Source organism: Rana temporaria, chromosome 2, assembly GCF_905171775.1.
Source record: "Rana temporaria chromosome 2, aRanTem1.1, whole genome shotgun sequence".
Taxonomy (NCBI): Eukaryota; Metazoa; Chordata; class Amphibia; order Anura; family Ranidae; genus Rana; species Rana temporaria.
The window spans coordinates 185,517,275-185,535,596 of record NC_053490.1 but is presented as its reverse complement, the minus strand read 5'-3'; the positions used below and the strand labels follow the sequence as shown (position 1 = coordinate 185,535,596).

The 18,322-nt window shown below is 41.2% G+C and overlaps 1 protein-coding gene across 18 annotated transcripts in view; it reads left to right on the top strand.

The window, feature by feature from the left end:
* Positions 1-18,322, top strand: part of DOCK9 (dedicator of cytokinesis 9) — a 365,118-nt gene that overhangs the window by 282,314 nt on the left and 64,482 nt on the right. For 9 of the 18 annotated variants that reach the window (XM_040336141.1, XM_040336137.1, XM_040336135.1 and 6 more), the window contains exons 38-40: positions 875-1,011; positions 16,604-16,719; positions 17,525-17,662. In XM_040336141.1, the coding sequence (XP_040192075.1) occupies positions 875-1,011; positions 16,604-16,719; positions 17,525-17,662 (391 nt within the window). Of the gene's footprint in view, positions 1-874; positions 1,012-1,560; positions 1,605-16,603; positions 16,720-17,524; positions 17,663-18,322 lie in introns of all 18 variants that reach the window. The other 9 variants (XM_040336152.1, XM_040336143.1, XM_040336142.1 and 6 more) reach the window with 2 other exon arrangements.

Below are 18,322 nucleotides of genomic sequence, written 5' to 3'. Positions count from 1 at the left end.
ATTCTGGTCTTTAAAAAGTTAACAAATGTAATTATTGTACTTTTCATCTTCTCCCAGTATTTGATTTATAAAGTAAAATATATTGTAGAAGATTAGATGTCCACAGTCAACACTACACTAGTCAGTATCTCTAATATTCTTCTACACATAAGGGCATGATGTTAATACCAGTCTACTGTGTACTCTGACAAGCCAACGTTACTTCAGTATAATATGTTACTGTTGTAGACTATAAGCATGTTAAGTGGTGATGGATGCATGTTCAGGTTACCTCACATGATAACATACATAATAGGGTTCACCAATGTGTGTATGTGTGTCCTGCACTGGTCCTCACTCTTCAGCTCTGGTGGTGGTACACTTTAGGAAGCCAGCCTAATCCAATTGCTAACACAGCTCACTCTTTCTGTTTTCCCTCACTTAATTGCTGGCAAGTATAACAAAGTGTATGGCTCTCCTCCCTTCCTGCCTGGGTAAGATTGTAAATTTGCCTTGATGCCTTTCCTCTATTGCATGTTTTTTTTGTGTACGGCATTGCTTATTAATCCTCCTGCTCCGACTACATCAAAAACGACTACATTTCCCCATCTGCATACTACATGTAGTTATGTAAAACGTTCTTAGTTATAGTGTCTTAGATGAATTTAAAAATGTGTTTTTCTGATAGACATTAGCCCAGTCATTGCCTTTTCAATTCCTTTTTTTTTAGCATGTTGCTTTTACAGATTCTATGACATTTTGTGCTGTGGTTAAAGACCCCGTTTTGTATTAGATGATGTGTTTATGCTTTCTCTGCTTTACTAACTGCCCCCACCTCTCTGCAGTGGGGACACATCTAACTGGTGCCTCTGTCCCATTTCCACCCATCTTACAGGAACCAGGAGGGGTTGGGACCCATAGTTCATGACCGAAAGTCTCAGACATTACCTGTTTCCCGTAACAGAACAGGGATGATGCATGCCAGATTGCAGCAGCTCAGCAGCCTGGATAATTCTCTCACTTTTAACCACAGTAAGTTCTGTGCATTTAGCTGCCTCTTCCTGTACCACCTCAGCACTGACAGGTACCACAGCCACTCTTCACAACACGGGGACACAGAAGAGTGTTTAGTTTGGTTTTTCAAAATCATGTTTTTCCTTTTCTGAACAGGATTGGTGCTGCTAAATACCAGATGATGATGTGTGCTACTCATGGATGCTGTCAATATTGTGCAGCCACAGCAGTTTACATGGAGACCAGCTGCTCTTTACATTCCCTCTCAATTGGCTTAAGGTTTTTAATAAATCCACTGCAAATATACAGCAGATAGGATTTCAACCACCTAATTCTTCTGAGGAGCATATTTTAATGTATGTGCTTGGCCATTTGCAGGCCAGCTTGCGGTAATCCTCTGGAGTGGTGACCACACAAGCTTGACAGTTTGAGCGTACACATGATCTTTTTGGTATATACATGGAAGTTTACCTGTTGCTAGGAAAGAGTATACTCTCTATCTCCACAGTTCACTGTGTGTGTATGAAAAAGCATTCAATAATGAATTGACTTTTTCTGTGTTTTCAGTGTGAGAAAGATATCAAGTGTACTTGGAATAGCTGTAGACAATGGTAAGATTCAATCAGGTTGACACTGGCCTAGAAATATGCATTACGTTTAGCCAATCTTCTTTTTATTTTCCCTGCTTTGCTTCTTTCCTTGGATTTACCGACTGTTTTACATAACCCCAAGCGCAGCTTTGTTTTTCTGTATATATACATATTTGCTTTGACAGACAAATGTCTGTAGTTTGCGTTCTAGCACACTCATGTACCAGCACAAAAGGGCTTATTTTAAGACACAAAGTGTGGATTTTTTCTTATAGCAACTATTTTTTTTTTTTTTTTTTTTTTTTTTTTTTTTTTTTACTAACCGGCCTTAAAGGAATGAAAATTGTAATCTTTTTGCTATGGGACAACTTTTCTTGTATAAAAGTGGTTTATTATGTGGTTTACTTATAGATGCAGTTTCTACCATATTTGTCTAAACTTCTCCTTTTTGGTAATTACAACATATGCATATTAGGTCATCATTATTGTTCCCTGCATGTTAGTCAGGTCATCATGAATACAAACCTTGTATGCCGTTTATTAACCCCTTCCATACAGGGCTTTTTCACCCCCTTCCTGCCCAGACCAATTTTTAGTTTTAACTTTAGTTGCACTTCAAATGACAATTGCGCGGTCATGCAACACTGTACCCAAACTAAATCTTTGTTCCCCCCCCCCCCCCCCCACAAATAGAGCTTTCGTTTGGTGGTCATTGATCATCTCTGCGGTTTTTATTTTTTGCGCTAGAAAACAAAAGAACAGCGACAATTTAAAAAAAAAAAACACTTTTTTACTTTTTTATTTAATAAATATCACAATTAAAAAAAAAAAAAACTTTTTTTTTTCCCCTCAGTTTAGGCCGATACGTATTCTTCTACCTATTTTTGGTATAAAAAAAATCTCAATAATCGTATATTGATTGGTTTGCGCAAAAGTTATAGCGGCTACAAAATAGGTAATAGATTTATGGCATTTTTATTTTATTTTTTTTACTAGTATTGGCGGCGATTTTCAATCCGTGACATTGCGGCGAACACATCGGACACTTTTGACAAGTTTTTGGGACCATTCACATTTATACAGCGATTAGTGCTATAAATATGCATTGATTACTGTGTCAATGTGACTGGCAGGGAAGGGGTCAACCACTAGGGGGCGCTGAAGGGGTTAATATGTTCCCTAAGGCGTGTTCTAACTGTAGGGGGGAGGGGACTCGCAACGGGAGGAGACCGATGTGTGTTCCTCTGGACTGGGAACACACATTGGTCTCCTCACCGCTGACAGGAGGTGGATCTGTGTGTTTACACACACAGATCCACACTCCTGCCGTGATAACCGGCAATCGCGGGTGCCCGGCGGCAATCACGGGTGCCCAGGGCCAATCGCGGGCACCCGCGCCGGGTCACGAGCATTGCCGCGGGCGCGCGCCCTAGATCGCCGGGAACACAGGACGTCATATGACGTCCACCCGGATCGAGGGAGGGTTCCTGCTGGCGTCATTTTACAATGCGCCGGTAGGGAAGGGGTTAATACCAGTGCAGCACTGTTGCATTTATTCTGTCACTTTTTTATTTGCATAAAAGATACAATATTTCTTAATCGTCCATTAACCACTTAAGGACCCCTTCACGCCTATATATGTCGGCAGAATGGCACGGCTGGGCACAATCGCAAACCTGTACATGTCTCTTTAAGCCCAGCCGTGCGGTCGCAAACACGCCGCCGGCGGCGCGCTCTCGCGACCTGGTCCGAAAGCTCCGTGACCGCGCCCGTTCTTCATTGTGTCAGTGATCGTCTGTTCCCTGATATAGGAAAAGACGATCACTGACGTCACACGTCCAGCCCCGCCCCCCTACAGTTAGAAACACATATGAGGTCACACTTAACCCCTACAGTGCCCCTAGTGTTTAACTCCTAAACTGCAATTGTCATTTTCACAGTAAATAGTGCATTTTTATAGCACTTTTTGCTGTGAAAATGACAATGGTTCCAAAAATGTGTCAAAATTGTCAGATGTGTCCGCCATAATGTCGCAGTCACGAAAAAAATTAGCCATTAGTAGTAAAACAAATGTTTTTAAATGCAATAAAACTATCCCCTATTTTGTAAATGCTATACATTTTGCGCAAACCAATCGATAAATGCTTATTGAGATTTTTTTTTACCAAAAATAGGTAGAAGAATACGTATCGCCCTAAACTGAGGAAAAAAAAACGTTTTTTTATTTATTTTTGGGGGATATTTATTATAGAAAAAAGTAATAAGATATTGCATCTTTTTCAAAATTGTCGCTCTATTTTTGTTTATAGAGCAAAAAATAAAAACCGCAGAGGTGATCAAATTCAACCAAAAGAAAGCTCTATTTGTGGGAAAAAAAGGACACCAATTTTGTTTGGGAGCCACCTCGCAGGACCGCGCATTTGTCAGTTAAAGCGACGCAGTGCCAAATCGCAAAAAGGGGCAAGGTCCTTAACCTGCATAATGGTCCGGGTCTTAAGTGGTTAAAGGACACAGAAATATTGGGTTATACTGCTGGAGCAAGTCTTTACACATAAGCTATCCTGTTCGCCATATCCTTAACAACTGCTTTCAAAGCTGTACCCGGACTCCAATGATCTGAAAAATTGTAGGTGTTGGCCTGCAATATGACCCTCTGGGCATTGGACTCTTTAGTACTACTTTTCCCTAACCCAGTACAAAGTCTACATGTTTCTTAACTTAACGCATTCTGTGCATTAAGGCCCCATTTCCTATCATACTCTGTAGACTTCTGTTGTCATCAATCAGTCTCCTGTGAGAAGGGAGCTGGGCCTGGCATACCGGAGCTGGGTGTGGCTATGGACCTGACAGGTTAGCACATACATGTGTGCCTCCTTAAAGTGGTTGTAAAGGCAGAATTTTTTTTTATCTTAATGCATTCTATTAAGATAGAAAATCTTGTTTGTGCTGCAGCCCCCCTAATACTTACCTAAGCTTATCTCTATTCAGCGATGTTGCAGGAGAGACTCGGCTTTCCGGGACTTACCCTCCTAATTGGCAGAGACACAGCAGGGGCGCCACTGCTGTCAGTCAATTAGCCAATCAGGAGAGAGAGGGGGTGGGACCCAAACCACAGCTCTGTGTCTGAATGGACACATGGAGCTGTGGCTCAAGCAAGGTGCTTGCTATGGGGGCACTCGACAGGAGGGAGGGGTTAGGAACACCAAAGAGATACCCGAGAAGAGGAGGATTCAGGCGGCTCTGAGCAAAATTACTTCACAGAGCAGGTAAGTATAACATTTTAAAGAAATAAAAACGATGCTTTATTATGACTTTAACACCCAACTTGCCATATTAGGCACCCAAAGAGGGGCCAATGCTTGCAGCTCTGACAAGGGCTTCAAGAAGAGGGGGAACGTGAATTAATGTGCAATACTGATGCACAAAACTTTTTTATATACAATTTTTATGTTGGTTATTTTAGCTTGAAAGTGTTCTCCAGGTCCAAAGCCTTGCTACAGCCTTTGCTCTGGCTCAGTCGACTCATATCGAGCTTGGCCAGACTTAAGCACTGGAAGTTACCTCAGAGTTACCATTGGCCATCATTTTAAAACTTCCTGCCACAGCCATCTTATGTCCTCCACTAGGTGACGTTTTGTATGCGTGTACTCTGCACAGCCTAATGTAAGCAACTTTCTGCTGTTGCTTCCACTTTTCGAACGCTTCGGGGAACAACTGCTCTCTGGTATCATTCCACTGCCCACCTGCGTTTATTTAGTCACCTCCAGCCATTGGTAGTGTGCTTATTTTTTATTTTTTTTCATTGACATGACTCGTCTATCCAAGCTTTCATTGTTGAAGTCAGGGTTTAGGTATTCTAAGCTTAAAGTGTAACTAAAGGTAACACTTTTTCTTTGGGGGGGGGTAGAGTAAAAGAAGTTTATAACCCCTGTCAGTTTTGTTTGCTATCTGTATCTTATAAGGTAGTTTTTACACCCTGTCCCATAACCAAAGCTGTAAGTCAGAGAAAATCCCTTTTAGAGTAAGGCAATCCTGGGATGTCACCAGAACTAGTGTCCCCACTTCCCTTCTGTTAATGTTCTGGTGTCAACCCAAGATTTGGGCTTTTCCTTTGACTTTCACTTTCGATGATGACTGTAAACAGCACAAATATAGAGGGGGGGGGGCACAGATGGCAGCAAAAACTGAAAGGTGTTCTAATCCCTCTTCACGCTATTCGAAACATAAAAAAAAAAATTAAGTCTTTAGTTCCAATTTAAGCCTTTACCCTTGTAAAAAAACATTCATTGTTGTGAACCACCTTCGCTGTTGATCGAAGTTCTCTCCTGTCCAGATAGTTTGTTCTGGTGGCTGATTAGTTGTCCTCCACATTACATTTTGAGGCCCATCATCCTACATTTTGAGGCCCATCATCCTTCGGCTAGCAGTCCCTCCTTACTGGCTATTACCTCTCCTGATATGGAGCAGTAAGTTGGTCCTTTTGATTTTTATGGACGTTATCCTTATTTGATTGGCCTTGTTACACTTGGCCTTCATTCAGGCTCTTCACCTCTTTAAATACTCTTTATAGTATGATTTCCATGTCTCTGGGATCTCTCATTGACTGTTGCCCACTCCATCATTTGGACTGCTTTTGGACGTTATAAATGGCTTTGAATGTTATTTATTCCTGTTACCCTCAGTGAACAATAAAGAAAATAAGATTGTTGTACTTACTATGAAATCCATTGATAGATTTAGTTCCTGCCCATCTGTGGTGTTGGCCTTGTGTACTGCTTGCTTATAAAACTGAGGCATGACATCAGAGGTGGAACTATACAGGGGATGGTTTTTTTTGTTGCCAGTGTCTAAACTTTCTGAAGGTAGCAGTATAACCCAAATGTCAAAAAAATTACCATATTTCGGTGTGCTTCTTTTTTACGGTAAGTACAAAATTCTTATATTAGCTAGCCTTTGTGGATTGACTTTTAATGAGTATTTATTATAAACACAAAAATGCACGGATATCTGCACTAACTTAAAAAGAAAAAGAAAAAATACAATCTATAAAGCAGACAAAAAATGTGCGATAGTCCATGTAATGGAATCAATATAAGATAAAAAACTGGTAAGAACGCCTCCACCAAGCTTCAGTGTGCAGAAATGAAAAAGCACACCACACAAACGTGCTCTCAATATGCTTACCGGAAAATATATGATAACAAGCAATGTGATCAAAGGATTCAGGAGGTCAATGGCAAAGGCAACATTCCAAACTTGATAGATGGATGGTAGATATCATCAACATCGAAAAAAGGGAGATGTTTCATCCTACTCGGATATCATCAGAGGACACCTCTGATGATATCTGAGTAGAATGAAACATGTCAGGCTGGCCAATGCAAGCACGCCGAGAGCCGCAGAGGTTTTTTTTATGTCTATATTCCTGTTTATTCTGTAAGTAGACTACAATAAATGCTGTATGGTTTACTTGTACGGGCTTCACTATGATTGCTTATTTTCTTATACTGGGTCTAATATCCCGTTGATGATTGCACAATCTATTCATATGCCTGTCTGAGTCATGGAGTCGTCCCCCCCCCCCCCTATTTTTTCGATGTTGATGATATCTACCATCCATCTATCAAGTTTGGAATGTTGCCTTTGCCATTGACCTCCTGCATCCTATGATCACATTGCTTATTATCATATATTTTCCGGTAAGCGGAATGAGAGCGGTGTGCTTTTTTCATTTCTGCACACTGAAGCTTGGTGGAGGTGTTCTTACCAGTTTTTTTATCTTGATTCCATTACATGGACTATCACACATTTTTTTTTCACTGAAGCGCTGCATTTTGGACTAATTTATTAAAAGTTTAGGGCATCAGCAGTATATACTGTAGGTATAACATGATACCTACATACGCATATGGTGCTCACAGATAGAATGGCTAACACTTTATGTAGTATTAAATTGAGTGAAATGGGCATGTAAATTGGTAACCAATTTCAACACATTCTTTGCTGGTAACTAAGCACTTAACTGATCTATAGCGAAGTATTCCATAGCAATTGTATTATAATTGAGTGCATTTTTATTGCTATCTGTTTGCTTTGGTTGTTCTGTTCTCTAGTATAATGTGTTTTATTATTGACAAATTTGTAGAGGGAGAGCAATGTTTATAGTGATTTAGCTGACTTGTATTGTGAGAAGAAAAACATGGCTGTTTTAAACATGTTTATAAAATGTTTTAATTAAATTCCCTTCGAAGGCAATTTAGATTGCTTTGCTGTTTGTATAAGCATAATTGAAAACACAGAACTGCAGTTCTCCTTTTGACATCTTTTTTTATTATTTGTGGTTTTGGAGAATTTCAATAGTGATCAATTGGGATGCCTTTTTTAGACTATGCTGATCAAAAAAAAAAACTGGTCAAAAGCTGATTGTAATGGCTGTTGGCTAATATTGGATAAATCATAAGTGAAGTTTTTACAGAAGGTTGACCTTGCGCACCATGCTTTAAGACAGGGGTCTCCAAACCTTTCAAACAAAGGGCCACTCTATTGTCTTTTAGACTTTAGGAGGGCCGGATTGTGGCCAGCAGGGGCAGAAAATGTCATAGGCCCAACATCACTGAAAATAAATATGACCTCAGGGTTGGTGGACAATAGGCGTATTCCCCCTATTAGTAGTAGTATGCCATCATTGGTATCTGTGGAAGATATAGTGCCCTATTGTTGGTGTCAGTGGGAGGAATAGTGCCTCATATCAGTGGAAGAAATTGTGCCCCAATGGCCGCATCAAGACTAGCAAAGGGCCACATCTGGCCCTCGGGCCACAGTTTGGAGACCCCTGCTTTAAGATGACACTGTCCTACAAACTTTTCTCCATTGCCTGCTCATTCCACCCTTTCATATCTATATATTGCCAAACATTTAGAAATGTGCTGCAGCAGTGTTTGTTCGGCGCTTATTGGGTATTGCCAGGGCACCATTGCATGTTCTACACAAATCTCTAAAGATCTGTGTTCTTTAATGGAAACCTATCCTAGGAGAAATTATGGGGTTGTCATTTCTGGTTTCTCATTTTACAAATCATTTTTGGTCTCTAATCCAAAATAAGTTGGCAGAAAAGGACTTCACTTTTTTCTGTTAGTAATGACCGTTTTGTAAATATTGATTTTGAGAAAGTTAGATAGTTAAATTGTAGTCGCTGGCTGAGAAATGTTCAGCATACTGATAATTTGTCACCATGTTACTTCTAGCAATTCTTCAATGGAGTATGTTAACATACAGTTTCTCATTATATATTATTGGCATGGGACAATGTACTTATAACTACGGTAGTACATTGAGTGCTATACCGCATCTCGGCACATAGCATGGATTTTGCAAGGTGCTCAAAGCTCATGATGTATTTTCAAATGACTATCGGACACCTGTGTTTTCCAGACGTCAGGGATAATTTGAGTTTTCCTTATAGGATTATAACATAACTTACAATTTTTTGTTTAACTCTTATCATGAGACATTTTTAACAAGGCATTTTGCTATATAGGTATGCAGTAATTCCTTTCTACATGGGCAGGTTGGGATTTCTGTTAATTCTATTCACCACATTTTGTTCTACAGTCGTCTGCAAAAAAACAGTGTAGGTATATCTTTTATATTTTTAGGGTCATGGATCTGTAAGGCATAACAACCTCTTACTATACCCTTCACCTGATATGACAAAACACATCACTGTTAGTCTGGCTCATTGTACCCCACAGCAAAGGCAAACTCCTTATGCTTAACTCCAAGCAGATATAAATGGCACAAAGTAATGTAGATAGGTGTTCATTAATAAATCTTTTACTGGTAGGCTCACTTTTCACAAGAAATAAAAAGGTAAACTACCTTCAAACATCCTGGCCACCCCTGCTGCTGGTGTAGCTGGCAGTACAATATATACTGCAATACACACAGCCACATAGTTGGTATCCATCAATAATCACAACGGCAAGTGCTCATTGGTGGATAGGACCATGTTGACCAATGAGAAGCACTTTTTTCTTCAGGGCTGCCTTTCCAGAAGAAGAAACCTAAAATGCACTTCTTACTGGTTAGCACGGTCACCTGGCTGCGCTGACCAATGAGCACTTGCCATTGCAAGAATTATGATGGATATTCACGCTGGGACTGTGTATTACAGTCTGCTACACCAGGGGCATCGCAGCCGCTATGTGGAGCAGGGTCTGTAATGGACGGGGTTCAGAATATTTAAAGTTGGTCAACTTTCGATTTTTCTTTGAAAAGGTGAACTTAACATTTAATGTTTGTTTTTTGTTTTTCAATTGCAAGTACTGTACGTACCTCAAATGCACTTGGTATCGGCTCCTGCAGCCCCCCTATGTAGTAGCACTCTGACTGGAAGAGGGAAGGGAAACACTAGGAGCCAATCACCTGTTCTTCATGAAAACATGCTGACAAGGAACATGGTGAAGGGGAGTAAGCAGACATGACCTGATCAGCCTATCCAATCATCTGTCTGAAGGTGGAGATAACACCACTAAATTCTTGAACTATAGCAAACTTAAATGGCAAGATTTGTGTCCTCTGGCTGTGCTGTATGACAGGCCTGTGTAAATCTCGGCTATGGATAAAAATCCTTTTGGCATGCAAAACAGCTCCCTCTTGATTTGTGCATTTAGCGGTTTGGAGTTCAGCTTTAAAAATAACCATCAATAATTTTTTTTATTTTTTTTATAAAGATCTCAAAAACCAGTATGAACCAACATTAAAAGTATATGTATGATTTTATACAGTTCAGTAATTGCTTATTTGCATTGCATCCAAATTAACACATTTCTAAATATTAGTATGTGCTGGAGGAATGTCGACATCCCAGACTGTGGAATTGCAGAGCATAGACTATACAGCTCTTAACCAGTACAATGAAGCAATAACTTGAAATCAAAAGCATAGTATTGAGTGTGTGATGCTTTTCTGTGCATCCATTAATTACAAAGTAAATGATAAGTCTTACAATAGCCGCTTAATTGTTTATTTTGCATCCTTATTAAACCTCACTCATCGAAACTAAAGTTGAAGCAATACAAGTACAAAGCAAAGTTACAATTTAACAGTTTATATATGGCACCGTTTTCACACAGAGGTCATTTTAAAAGTACATACTTTCTTTGTACATCTTTTCACTATGCTTGTAATATTTCACAGTAATGATTCCATCATTTTTTTTGTGAGTCTTGTATGTTTCAAAACATTTGAAACTGAAATCATAATTTGAACAGAAGAACATCTTTTGTTAAGATAATGGTCATCTCACCTTCTATTTCTAAGCAAAGTTTGCCGGATTTTTAAGACCAACTTGACCTTACATTTATATTTGTTTTGAATGGGTGCAATGGATTATTTTTATTTTTATGTATTTACTTTTTTTTCCTGGAGTTCTTTATCTCCTGGGGGTTTTCATTGTTTGTTCCCACCCCAATGGTTCATTTACAGTGTAAAATAAATGATTGGGGTAAATCGCATAGTTAAAAATAACATATCTTGTACTTTTGTGTGAAGGGGCAGAACACATAAGTATGGGAAATCTTGTCACAGAAACCTCCAAGATTTAAGAAATTGGTTACTGTTAAAACACGTCTACATATAAATGAAGTATCCGTTTTGAGAAGAGTTGACATTAAAGAAATACAGCCAAAGCTCATTTGGCTGTATTAATGTGCATCAGATGAGTGCAGTTTGTTCTCCACTCCTGAGCCCTTTTTTCTGCAGAAAGCGGGCTAAAGCCAGCTGATGTCACAGAGCAGGTCCAGGCTGGGGAAAGAACATGGTCATGATTTGCCCTGCACCCAGCACCTGGCTCAGGCTCTCAGCAAGCCGCTGAGGGCCTGAGCCAGCTGCTCCTGTCCCCTCCACAGTCCAGTGCTTCATTGAGAGTGAGGGGGGCAGAGCAGACGGCAGTTATTCTGCGTGTAGTGAGGGGGGCCAGTCTGTCCAGTGATGCTAGAAGTGATGTGTTGCTGTTGGGCACCAGCCTCGGGCACCGCAATGTACTTTCTGGTTTGGAGGCGAACGCCCCCTGCTGACCTGTGCAGCAGGTTAGGCACACAGTTAAGCCTTTCAGTTCCCTCTTGATCACTCCTGTCACCCAGCCAGAGACATTAGTACTGTATTAGTGTCACTAGCGACATCAGTGTCCCTCTTTGCCATTGTCAGTTAGCACCAGATTGTCTGTCATACTGTTGGTCACACTAGAAGTTGCTGATCACCACCATTACTAATAAAGTCTGTACGGATCAGTATCTTGGTCACGATCAGAACTATACACTGTAAAGCAATGCACAAACTGTTAAATACATTTTGTATTATAAACGTGTCCCTAAAATTGTTTGGTTTTTGGCTATCTGATGTCCTACTGTAGGGATATAAATCTACTCTATTGAACAGAAAGATGCCACAATAGAGGAGACATTTCAGGCTTGCATCGGTTTCAGCAGCATATGTTGTCATGAATTTAATGCAAGTGGTATAATTGCTCTGGGAATTAAGACAGTCTTAACCACTTGAGACCCGCGCTATTGACAAAAGACGTCAACAGCGCGGCTCTCAGGTGCCAACTGGATGTCTTTGGACGTCTTTTTAAAAGCATTACCCGCTGGGGGGCGCGCAGCGGGTAAACACTGCCGCCGCATCGCTGGGGAGCCGATGCGTGTACCTGGCGGCCACAATGTCCGCCGGGTACACGCGATCGTCGGTGACACAGCAGGTAACAGCAGGGACGTGGAGCTCTGTGTGTAAACACAGAGCTCCACGTGCTGTTGGAGGAGAGGAGACCGATCTGTGTCTCTTGTACATAGAGACACAGCATCGGTCACCACCCCCAGTCACCCCCCTCCCCCCACACAGTTAGAACACACCCAGGCTTCACATTTAACCCCTTCCTCACCCCCTAGTGTTAACCCCTTCCCTGACAGTCACATTTATACAGTAATTTGTGCATTTTTATAGCACTGATCGCTGTATAAATGTTGAATGGTCCCAAATTTGTGTCGAAAGTGTCCGATACGTCCGCCGCAATATCGCAGTCCCAATAAAAATCGCAGATTGCCGCCATTACTAGTAAAAAAAAATCATAATTCTGTTCCCCATTTTGTAGGCGCTATAACTTTTGCGCAAACCAGTTGCTTATTGCGATTTTTTTTTTTTTTTTACAAAAATACGTCAAAATACGTATCGGTCTTAACTGAGAAAAAAAAAGTTATTTTTTTAAAAAATTTGGATATTTATTATAGCAACAAGTAAAAAAAATATATTTTTTTTTTAAATTGTCCTTTTTTTGTTTATAGCGCAAAAAATAAAAACCGCAGAGGTGATCAAATACCACCAAAATAAAGCTCTGTTTGTGGGGAAAAAAGGACGTCAATTTTGTTTGGGAGCCACGTCGCACGACCGCGCAAATGTCAGTTAAAGCGAGGCAGTGCCGAAGGCTGAAATTTCGCCTGGGAACGAAGGGGGTTTATGTGCCCAGTAAGCAAGTGGTTAAATAGTGTTAAGTGTACTGAGGGAGTTGAGGACGGTTGTTAATAGACAAAGATTTTTAAAAAGTCAAATATATTGGGTTTAAAGGTTCTATAAATATATCGCCCTTTTATCAAAAGTTCCAAGTATAAGTACTTCATCGGTACACAAATCTGCGCAGTTGGGGGAAAAAATTCAAGGGAAAAATTGAGGGGAAATCCATATTCAGAAACGACCAGCTGTTCAAAACTGCACACTGGCTTCCAGTGTTGAATCTCAGCTTGTGCATTAAAAAATATTTCAAAAGTCATACAGTGCCTTGAAAAAATATTCATACCCCTTGAAATTTTCCAAATTTTGTCATGTTACAACCAAAAACGTAAATGTATTTTATTGGGATTTTATGTGATAGACCAGGGGTAGGGAATTAAAATTCAAAGAGGTCCGGTGACAATATTTTTTCCGGCTGAGGTCTGAATCACAAGTCTGCGCCATGAAAGATTGTACGCGTTGCCTTTCCTTTTTTTGGCGCAAGCTGCATTCTGGCGCTTTTCTTACGGTTTCCACCACACACTCTGGTAATACTCTGTAAATGTCCCCAATAGTGTTCCCCCTTACATCAGGTGCCCCTAAGAGTGTAATTCATTACATTGGGTGCCCTCCATCAGACTGCCGACCATAAAGCATTTGCCACCACCAGACTATCCCCTTAGGCCAGGCGTCCCCATGAGAGTGCCCCCTTAGGCCAGGCGTCCCCATCAGAGTGCCCCCTTAAGCCAGGCGTCCCCATCAGAGTGCCCCCTTAGGCCAGGCGTCCCCATCAGAGTGCCCCCTTAGGCCAGGCGTCCCCATCAGAGTGCCCCCTTAGGCCAGGCGTCCCCATCAGAGTGCCCCCTTAGGCCAGGCGTCCCCATCAGAGTGCCCCCTTAGGCCAGGCGTCCCCATCAGAGTGCCCCCTCAGGCCAGCTGTCCCCATCAGAGTGCCCCCTCAGGCCAGCTGTCCCCATCAGAGTGCCCCCTCAGGCCAGCTGTCCCCATCAGAGTGCCCCCTCAGGCCAGCTGTCCCCATCAGAGTGCCCCCTCAGGCCAGCTGTCCCCATCAGAGTGCCCCCTCAGGCCAGCTGTCCCCATCAGAGTGCCCCCTCAGGCCAGCTGTCCCCATCAGAGTGCCCCCTCAGGCCAGCTGTCCCCATCAGAGTGCCCCCTCAGGCCAGCTGTCCCCATCAGAGTGCCCCCTCAGGCCAGCTGTCCCCATCAGAGTGCCCCCTCAGGCCAGCTGTCCCCATCAGAGTGCCCCCTCAGGCCAGCTGTCCCCATCAGAGTGCCCCCTCAGGCCAGCTGTCCCCATCAGAGTGCCCCCTCAGGCCAGCTGCCCCCATCAGAGTGCCCCCTCAGGCCAGCTGCCCCCATCAGAGTGCCCCCTCAGGCCAGCTGCCCCCATCAGAGTGCCCCCTCAGGCCAGCTGCCCCCATCAGAGTGCCCCCTCAGGCCAGCTGCCCCCATCAGAGTGCCCCCTCAGGCCAGCTGCCCCCATCAGAGTGCCCCCTCAGGCCAGCTGCCCCCATCAGAGTGAATAAAGCAGCCATAAGTCCAGGTTGCTAGAAGCCATGTGGGGGACACAGCAAACGTGTGGAAGGTGGTGCTCTGGTCAGATGAGACCAAAATTGAACTTTTTGGCCTAAAAAGCAAAACTTTGTGTGGCGGAAAACCTGTACTGCGCATCACCCTGAACACACCAGCCCCACCGTCAAACATGGTGGTGGCAGTATCATGTTGTGGGGATGCTTTACTTCAGCAGAGACAGGAAAGCTGGTCAGAATTGATGGGAAGATGAATGGAGCCAAATACAGGACAATCTTGGAAGAAAACCTGTTAGAATCAGCAAAAGAATTGAGACTGGAGCGGAGGTTCCTCCTCCATCAGGACAACAACCCTAAATATACAGCCAGAGCTACAATGGAATGGTTTAGATCAAAGCATATTCATGTGTTAGAATGACCCAGTCCAAAGTCCAGACCTAAATCCAATTGAGAATCTGTAGCAAGACTTGAAAATTGCTGCTCACAGAAGCTCTCCATCCAATCTTGCAAAGAAGAATGAACAAACATTTCACTCTCTAGATGTGCAAAGCTGGTAGATACACACCCAAAAACACTTGTAGCTGTAATTGCAGCAAAAGGTGGTTCTACAAAGTATTGACTCAGGGGCTGAATACAAATGCACTGCGCACTTTTCAGATCTTTATTTGTAAAAAAAAAAATTACAACCATTTATCATTTTTCTTTCACTTCACTGTTATGCGCCACTTTGTGTTAGTCCATCACATAACATCCCAATAAAACACACTTAGGTTTGTGGTTGTAACATGACAAAACGTGGAAAATGTTAAGGGGTATGAATACTGTTTCAAAGCACTGTATGTGAATTCATGTTTGTGAATTGAGAGCCTTACTAAACAAAAGGAAAACCCCTTTTAGGAAAAAGCATGTCAAACTGTTCCAAAAAAGAGCAGAGTAAGGCTAGATTCACATCTATGCGGTTTTAGTGCTTTTTGCATTTTGCAGATGTGCGCTACAGAACATGTTCCATAGGAAACCATGGTAAATGGGCTGTAGTGCAAATCTGCAAAAAGCACAAAAACTGCATAGGTGTGAATCCAGCCACTCAAACCACATGCAATAACATTCAGGCTTGTGCCTGTCCTCCACTCAATAGACCTGTATCACTCTGGCGCAGAGTGCCACCTCTCTATTACAAGATGGTCTGAATGTACTTTGTAGCAAATTTTCCATGATGCCATCTACCAACAGATCACAACCAGGGGGAAAACACTTCAAATAAACTCAAGTTTTATGTAAAATCGCATACAAATTACCAGTTAAAATACCCGCAAAATACAAAAGAACGCAATAAGGCATCACAGAGACTTAAACGCCCTTCTTTTTATATTATTGCCCCGCTATTGAATTTCAGGGGAACATTTCCACACACTTGTTTTTTTTTTTCAAAATCTGAAGCATAAAAGTTTAATAATTGGAAAAGCTTGAAGTATGTTTTTGTGTTTTCACCTACAGTATATATTTTTTTCCTGGTAAGATAAGGCCTCATTTGTGCACTTAGTATGGCTTTACGGGAATCCCAGTAGAAGCATGCTTTGTACTGTAAGCAGATGGCGATCTTATTTGTTTCACTGTATGAGAAATTCAGTCCTTTCTTTATCTTGATATTTTGGCACAATCGCTTCCAGATGGTTGGCAAACATAAATGTAGGAAGCATAAGTAACTGCACGTTTGTTGCACTTGAAGTGTAAATTAGATTTTGTAATCTATTTACATCTTGATATAGCAGGCAAAAAACATCACTTTCCTTGACCAGCTACGCTTTTGCTTCCTATCTATGGTAGTGATTTGAATGTACTCTTCACATTTTTAAACCTAACATTTGTTTTTAGCACGTGCATTCCACAGAAATATAAATCATAATTTTACCAACTGTTTCATCATTTCTATAGGTTATGGTCACTCAGATGCCGACATTCTACACCAGTCATCACTTGAAGCCAACGTAGCTACTGAAGTATGCCTTACTATCCTGGACACGTTGTCCCTGTTTACCATGGCGTTTAAGGTTTGTGTTACTTTTTTAACAGTTATCTTTGAGCTGTTTTTATACATCCATGTTGGCACATTAGTATTAGAGCTGCACGATTATACGTTAAAAATCGAGCTTGACATTTTTTTCCCCCTCGCGATCTTAAAGTATTTTTCTGATTCTTTCTATGCAGATAATTCTCTGCTCAAAAAAAAAAAAAAAACAGGCAGGCTGCCAAGTATCGCAACATTCTTCAGCCCTGTGCTAACCATAAACATTGTAACGTTTTGTTGTTTAGATCGAATGAATGAACTTCGGTCTGTAAATGAGGGAAGTTTACCCACTTAAAGACTAAACCTTTTTCTGATGCGTGTTGGTTTTAAGTTAAAATCATTATTTTTTTGCTAGAAAATTACTTAAGTCCTCCAAACATTACATATATGTATATGTGTGTGTGTGTATATGTGTGTGTGTGTGTGTGTATATATATATATATATATATATATATATATATATATAGCAGAGACCCTAGAGAATAAATGGTGGTTGTTGCAATACTTTGTCGCACTGTATTTGCTCAGCAGTCTTATAAATGCAATTTTATTGGAACAAAAAAATACACTTTAATGAATTTTAAAAAACTAAACCATAAAGTTAGCGCAATTTTGAAAGATCTTGCGCCACGAGAATCGTGAACAAATTGTGATCTTTATTCTAAACAAGAAAATTGTTTTTCTTATTTTGGCCAGAATCATGCAGCTCTAACATGTATTTTTGTGATAATTAAACTAAATTGCTATGAAACTTAGAAACATGTATCTTCTCTTTTTGTTTTCCCCAGAACCAACTAATTGCAGATCATGGGCATAACCCCTTAATGAAGAAAGTATTTGATGTGTATCTCTGCTTTCTTCAGAAGAACCAGTCGGAGACCACGTTAAAAAATGTCTTCTCCGCTTTAAGATCTTTAATTTATAAGGTTAGCATCGAGTCAGCCATATTCTAGTGTTCTTGTGTGAATTGTGTAATCCTTTTGCATTGGTCATCTTTCTTTTATATAACGCTGCAAACACAGTTGACCTATGAAATGTGTATGTATTGCACTTATGATTTTGAAATGATTTAAAGTGCTGTAACTGTAATATAAGCAACTCCAAATCACTGCCCTGCTCAGCACGCCATTGTTAAATATTCTACACTAGTAAACACACCACTAACCAGCATGCATTGGTCAGTTTATCATGAATCTATCAAATCTTAAAATGTGCCATACTTTGCTGCTACCATGCAGCTCTGATTATCGTTGGAAGCTATGTGTGTATCCAAAGGCCCATATGTACCTGTACATGAAAAAAATTAAACCAAGAAACACAGGACAATGCATAGTATAGACAGAATCAGAGAAATGCAAGGTCACATCCACAGGTAAAGCAGCACTCTTACTAGGTTGCCAGTAGAGTAGGAAGCAAGCCAGGGTGGATTTTCATAGGTGACTAATGGCAGAATCAATAGGAAAGAATATACAAAAACATTCCAAGCTGGTGCAGGAGGGCGGCCCAAATGGTATCCTTGGTAATAAGTACCTCCACTACACTGACATGTTTCAGGGCCATGCCCCTTCTTAGAAACTCTGAGGAAG